The 7,500-nt window shown below is 36.7% G+C and overlaps 1 protein-coding gene across 10 annotated transcripts in view; it reads right to left on the bottom strand.

Annotated features, from left to right (window-relative positions):
• Positions 1-7,340, bottom strand: part of GCC185 (GRIP and coiled-coil domain containing 185 kDa) — a 71,543-nt gene extending 64,203 nt beyond the window's left edge. For 5 of the 10 annotated variants that reach the window (XM_076179344.1, XM_076179340.1, XM_076179343.1 and 2 more), the window contains exons 1-4: positions 7,245-7,340; positions 3,235-3,403; positions 1,365-1,525; positions 52-108 (exon numbers count right to left, since the gene is read on the bottom strand). In XM_076179344.1, the coding sequence (XP_076035459.1) occupies positions 52-108; positions 1,365-1,525; positions 3,235-3,403; positions 7,245-7,325 (468 nt within the window). In that variant the 5' untranslated portion in view covers positions 7,326-7,340. Of the gene's footprint in view, positions 1-51; positions 109-1,364; positions 1,526-3,234; positions 3,404-6,860; positions 6,986-7,026; positions 7,054-7,150 lie in introns of those variants that run through there. The other 5 variants (XM_076179339.1, XM_076179341.1, XM_076179337.1 and 2 more) reach the window with 5 other exon arrangements.
• Between the last annotated feature and the right edge of the window lie 160 nt (positions 7,341-7,500).

Here is a 7,500-nt window from a genome sequence, read left to right on the forward strand (position 1 = left end):
TTTTTTTTTTTTTTTTCATGTAGAGTACAGCAGTGGGCCTGATTAACTGACCTCGCAAGCTGTAGTTTGGCGACCCTGGCCATAGATGTGTGCCTGGACGTGGTGGTCCTACAAGACAGATGTCAGAGAGAATCATTTCCCTCCTGTCCATTTTCAAAACCTTTCCACATTTTCAAAACACTTCCACATACAATAATTGGAAATCAATTATATAGATTAAGTTGGAACTGTATATGAATTTGAGGTTTGGTATGATAAATTAGAGAGTAAGAGACAAGACCCAATGAGCATTGCTCTTTTCCTGCTTAGGGTACACGTACTAATGGAGACGCACTTTTCCTGTGCAGACGCATTTGACACGAAAAACTTCTACCTGCCAATAGGAGCATAATTATAGGCTCAAAAAATCACTTAACTATCCCCTCATAATGTGACATAGTCTTACCTTCCTAATCCAAATAGGTACATGACTGCAGGAGATGAAAAGATTCTTTCAATAACAGTACTTTTTTTTATTTCATCTCCTGCAGTCACGTACCTATTTGGATTAGGAGGGTAAGACTAAGTCACATTATGAGGGGATAGTTAAGTGATTTTTTTGAGCCTATAATTATGCTCCTATCTATTCACCATTGGCAGGTAGAAGTTTTTTTTTGTGTCAAATGTGTCTGCATAGGGCAAGAGCATCTCCATTGGTACACGTACCCTACTACAATTAGGTAAGTTAGGTAAATACTCTTGTCTTGCAACTGGGCCCAAAATTTCTCTCTTATCAGCTGTAACTGTATTTCCTCCATCATTTCACATAAGCAGAACTGATAATGAAGCAGCCTTGCTCTGGATGTACTGTGTCTTCCTACATTGATTCTGACCCAGGGCAGTAAGTGGGACACAGGGATGACCTTTCATCCATGAGGAGCTAAGATGAGAGGGAGGAAAGGGGGTGGATGGAATGGGAGTGGAATGGGTGGGAGTAGGTGCCTGCCTTCTGACTTGGCCACCTTCCTTGTAAAAGGGAGGTGGCCAACATAGATAGAACTGATAGTGTGTATGTACTGTGTCTTACTACACTGCTTCTGACCCAGGGCAGTAGGTGGGATACAGGAATGACCCATAATCCATAAGGAGCTAAGATGAGAGGGGGGAAGGGTGGTGGATGGGAGTGGAATGGGTGGGAGTAGGTACATGCATTTGAGTTGGCTACTTCCCTTATAAGTGGGCAAAAGCTCTTGGTATATACATAGAACCGACAACCGATACTTCCTCTCCTTCCATGCTAATACAGACTAAAATCAATTTTTTCCAGAGATCCATGTTTCCAGTAAGTGAAACTTGAGGCAACAATTATTATCATCACAAGCTACCTTGGTTGTTAGCACCACTTTGCCTTCCGTGAGATCAGTCACCATATCCCGGAAAGCATCTGCTTCTTCGCTGACAACCTTTCTTGCCTCCTCTGTCTTCTTCAAGTTAAGTACTGCATCCTTAAGTTCTTTTTTCGTATTTTGTGCATCAGCAAGGGCTTCTGCAAATATAATGAAAATAACTCATCAAAATCCGATCTCCCTCTTCAAACCTATTCCTGTACAAGGGTTCATGAATTCACCATGCAAACCCAACACATTCCACCTCAATCCTCCTCATACAATCAATCAATCAGCCATTCAAATTCCACTGTTGTACAGAGACCTTTCCTAATTTCCACATTGAGTCACACAACTGCATCAACCTCTGCCATGTCACTCCTGCAAACTTTTTTATCCTCTCTCCACCTTCTGCCTGGTTCCACTTTTCTGTTTTCCATCTCATAGTGACCAGTCAGTAACACTCTTCCTCTATCTGGCCTCCTTTCTTCTGTCCACCTTCCTTGCCCAATTCCATTTCTGATTCTTCTTTGCCGCCGCACTATCTTTCATTCCAGTCTTACCTGATTTCGTCACCCTCTTAAAGAAATTGCCTAAGTCATTTTTCTTCAATTTCTATATTTTTTTTTAATCAACTTTTCATTGCTCCTTGTGGTACAATTTCCAATGTTTTATTTAGAGTCTGAATAGGTTAAAACTACATTAGGAGGAACATTACATACATTTATAAAATAGAAAGAAAAAAAAATTATTTCCTGAAAAGTTGAACAAATGACTTAGGCACTTTCTTTATGAGGCTGATGATTTGCTCTTTGTCTCTCAATATACCTGTACAGAATGCCCTTATACAATGAGTAAATCAGCCAACTAGAAAACAGATCATAAATGATGAATACTTTAAATGGTACTAGCTGAAAAAAGAAGAGTAAATATTACAAATACATGACAATTTCACATGATTTAATGACATGGTAGCAATTACACTTCAATGACAAAAAGGGATATTCAAACAAGAAATTATCAATACCATATAAAATTTGGACTTTGGCATGTGGTCTTGAGTTACTAATTGGATTCTTTAAACTCTTTAGCACAAGGTTCAGTCTCAAGCTGAATAAAACTCTCTGGCATTACCCAGAACAAAACCTGTAACATGTATCACTGTTGCAAAAGGGGCATAAAACCTTAAATATGTTTAATTAGAAATATCAAAGAACTCATATACAAGGGTAGTTCCAAAAGTAATGCCTCCTATTTTTTTTACTCGTAACTCAAAAAGTTGAAAAGCTATGAAGGTGGGAGTGACACCATTAAAATGAGCAGACATTTTTGCTCCAGAATTTATATCTCCACATAACCTACCCCCACCCCCACTTTTGCCAGCAATTAGCAAGGGCCTGTGCATGGCCGTCCGGAGCGCGGTTTGCCACTCACATCTCTGTCGCCACTCTGGAATCAACAAATCCATCTCTCAACAGTGCTGATGTTAAGTGCCTCAGCTCCATAAACATTCACCAAGTGTTCGTGAATGTCGAATGGTTCCCCTTCTTCTACACTGAGGAATTCAATGATGCATCTCTGCTTCTGACGTACATCCATGACAGGGATTACTTTATTAGACTGTCACACTGTCAATATTTGCAACAGAAAGATAAAATATTCAGTTTATTTGTGCAAAGGTTCAGTTATTATAACAATGTCATAAATAATCCCTACAGATTCCTTGGTGCATAATGATAAAAAAGGAGGCATTACTTTTGGAACTACCCTCATACTGTAAGAAATATCAAACAACCTTTCTTCTTTGTGAATCAAAATTCCAACTCTAAATTTCTGAGGTATGGATAAGAATGACCTATATGACACTCACCATCCTTTGCATTCTTTGCTTTCTGAGCAATTTTTAGAAGCTGATTGCATTTCGTAACTAGTTCTTCACGGCTAAGCTTATCAAAACCAGTTTTTGGAGTTTTGGCAGGAGCCGGGGGTCCTGCTCCTCCTCCTGCTTCCATAGGTTCCTCCTTTGTTGACTCACTCTCCTGTATTATATAAAAAGGAAATTGTTTTAACTCTGTCACTTAACATATACATAGAAATACTTCAAAGTCTCTTACCATTTTACATCACATGCCAATCTCTTCCATCAATTATTTTCCTGGTACCTTCCACTTCCACAATCAAAGTATCCCTATCCTCCTGTATATTAAATTACTTCCTGAAATGCTCTACCCATCTTCCCCTGACCACATTAAATTCTATTAACATCTGTCCATCCACATTTTTTACTTTCTCTACCCAACTCTCTCCCTACTCTTTTCACATCCTTCCAAAATATCTTACTTTTTTTTTCTGTCAAACACCTAACCCACTTTACATCTTGGCCTCCTTCACCTTGCAATTTGCTTCCATCCTTTTTACTTCATACGTCTCATAAGCTTCCTTATTTCTTATATGCAAACATTCTTCATAGGCTCAATTCAAGGCAAAGAATAGAATACTGTTGTCAATCTAGGCAAACCTGTATATTTAGGAAAGTACAAAATACTGTCAACATGCCACAACACATTATATATACCGGTTATTAGTCAATACAGAGGAATGGGTTGTTAATGAAGTAAATGGTCATTCAAGGAAATGTACTAATAGTGTCTAATAGACTAAATAAAAGCTTCAACTTTGATGCCAACTGCTGGCAAGGAACCCAAATTTTGATGACAATCAGCTGTTATATTAAACCTCAAACCTTCCCCATATATTTTTTTTCTAATACAGACCATCATGGTTAAATACAAATACAAATTTTCTGAAGTCTATGTGACAAATATGGTTACATGAACTGGTATTAAAAGACAAGATTATTATCATTATTATTACAAAATATGGGAAGATATTTTTTAAATTGATTCTACATGAGTTTTCATTTTTGGCAAACTTTTACCACTTGCCCGTAATTTCTAGTGATATTAATTACTGGGTTTTATGGTGTAGTTTGGTTTCATCCAACTGATTTACATAATTTATTTTTTGTCACAAATAAACTTTTCATAGTTCTAAGTCCCTCCATCTTTCTTATTAATCTTGCAAACCTTATATACTTGAAAAGCTGCAGAGTAACTTAGACATGGGCTTCAGGGCATTTCAGAGTGCTCCAAGACTATGTAATAAGCTTCCTAAATACATCAAAACTAGTGCAAGTCTCCAAGTTTTCAAAATATAAGACTGATGATCCACGTATTCACTAAGTCCTCTGAGTTGGCTGACAAGACAATGAAGTATTAATACAGTTACTGAGCTCTACTCCACAAGTGGCTTAGGGCCGAGCTCTGAGCAAAACTATAAATAAACACGAAATTTGAAAACTCAGGATTTCTGACTCTTACATGAGTAAGAAACAAAATAAAATCATGAAAAAAAAAATTAACCTCTTGAATACTATGATGCCTATGTATACAGTACTAGGATGCCGGCATCAACTTCCTGATTATATTCATTTTGTAGCTGTAGCTAAATGACCCCTGTATTGTGAACAAGATCACATTTTCTGTGTTGTTATATCTATTCAGGGTGACAGTCAATGCATATAACAGCCGTAACTTTATATTCTGTTATGCGTGTACTGTGATACATCATCGTACATTATGCAACCTGATGTGTACACAAATACTTGACTCGTATTGAAGAGGTAATAAAAAAATAATGAATAAAGTAAATGGAATCCAAAAATATAAAAACATGCAAGTTAAAAAAAAAATCAGGCAATAAATGGTTCACAAAAGTACCATCTATCTAAATATAAAAAGGTTTCTTCCCCTTTATAAAGGAGGTAGCTATGGCATGCACCCACCCTCCATCCATTCCACTGAACTTGACTTAATTACAAAAATAAAATGCTATTTGATCAATTCTAGCTAATAGTTTGAGTGAAAAACAGTTACCAGTACTGTACCTGACAAGTGTAATAAGCAATCATGTTATCTAACAAGAGTGAAAAGCAATTACTGTATATAACAAGTGAGGAGCAATTATTGTATCTAACACAACAGAAAAGTAATTACTTCATGTAATGAGAGCGAAAAGCAATTACTTAATGTAACGAGAGTGAACAGCAGTTACTTTGTCTACTGAATGAAAATCACTTACTTTATCTAACAAAAGTAAAAAGCAATTACTTGATCTCACAAAAAAAAATCCCAACCTAAACAAACGAACCTGACTTAACCAAACCATCCTAACCAATTCAACTGTTTCAACCCATTCTAATTAACCCAATCCAACTTATTCAACCATGAGACTTTCCTAAATTTTTTACATTCTTCCATGCAAGATATGTGACTACCATAATCACTGCAAACCCACAAATAAGGAAAACTGTGCATTCATGTACATTAGGTCATACTGATGTCAAGTTACTTTATCCTGGTAAGCGTGACCTACTTGCCCTTTGTATCAAGTGGTTCATATTTTGCCGTAAAAAATAACTCTATTATTTATTTATATTAATTTTGAGTTATCAATGAATTTTAAAGAAAAATGTCTCAAAACAAAGAAAAAATCATTGACTACATACTACAGGAAACACCAGACTTTCTTCTGATAATGCAATTCTATTCAGCTTAAGGGTCTTCACCATTACAGTGATTAACAGAAAGAAGGATGAGAAAAGATTATGCTGGCCAAAGATCTGTATGTATGTATGTATATATGTGTATATATATACACACACACACACATGCATAACAAAGTCTCTTTCCCCCTTACAAGGGAAGCCAAAAAACGAAGGCATAAAATCCACTCCCACCCATTCCGTCCTCACATACTCCACTCCCATTCACCCCCCTCCTTCCCTCTTATCTTGGCTCTTCTTGGATGACATGTCATCCCTGTATCTCGCCTGTTAGCTGCATGTTAATGTGGGGATAAAAGCTGCTCAGTAGCATGCAGCTGATACTTTAAGGTCTATATGAGGTGCCCCTGTAGACCAGAGTTACATATCATTTTGTCTGCGATAGATGAAATCTCTATTCAGAGAGAAATGATGATACTTCATTATACTACAACTGGCCCTCCATTATGCTGTCCCCACACTCTTGATACGGTCTTGTACGACTTCTCCAAATATTCATTTCCTTTTTTCATCAAACCTTGCAGCGGGGGAAAAGAATACTGCCACCACGTGTTTCCACTGGAGTCGTAAAAGGCAACAAAAAATAGAACGGGGATAGGGCCAGGTATCCTTCTCTCTGTAGCCCCAAAGGTGACATTCCTAAAAAAACAGCAAAGGGAGTGGATTTTATGCCTTTGTTTTTTGGCTACCTCCATTGTAGGGGGGAAAAGGCTGTTGGTACATGTATGTATGTATGTATGTATGTATGTATATATATATATGTATGTATTGTATTTACCTCTATCAAGTATCACATGAAAATACATACAAACCTACTAATATCATTCCGACTACAAAATAATATTAAAAAATGGGTAATGAGTATATCTGACCTCAATTATACGCGATACGGTATCCCTTTGCTTAGGGAAGTTCAGTGTACAAAACGAAATAGATCATGACGCAATCTGTTAAAAGGTGCTAATCGTACAAAACAACTCGGCGACCGAATCGTGAATAATATAACCTAAATATATGTAATTCTTTCATGTACTATACACTCAGTGGCATTCCGCAAGCCTGTTCTGATAAGTGGTTAAACTGCTATATTGGGTTTCATTATTCCACGTCAACAGTTGTTATCGACAATATAATCATCCAAGATTCCATCTAGTGTCTTCACCTTATAATATTATTATACAGAACACAATATCTGATGTCTGATCACCATATATATCACTTCTTCATCGGTGGCACTATGTTAACTTAACATTTACCATTGCGACATGTAAGAAAAAGATAGGTGTCAAATCGACTACAGTGTTTACGTTGTTGGAGTTATTTTGACCAAAGATCATTACAAACAAGTGAGGAGGACTGAGGAGTAAAGAAATGTGCATTTAATATTTCCTGATACATTTCTTCCTAACCTATTATAATCGTGGACAATATATGTAATATTGTAGTATTTTGTACTTTCTGTGCACCTTCAATTTAGATTAAAAAATTGTGAAAATAACGTACAGTAAACGT

The sequence above is a fragment of the Oratosquilla oratoria genome, chromosome 42, assembly GCF_046742065.1.
Source record: "Oratosquilla oratoria isolate Oo_2021 chromosome 42, ASM4674206v1, whole genome shotgun sequence".
NCBI lineage: Eukaryota > Metazoa > Arthropoda > Malacostraca > Stomatopoda > Squillidae > Oratosquilla > Oratosquilla oratoria.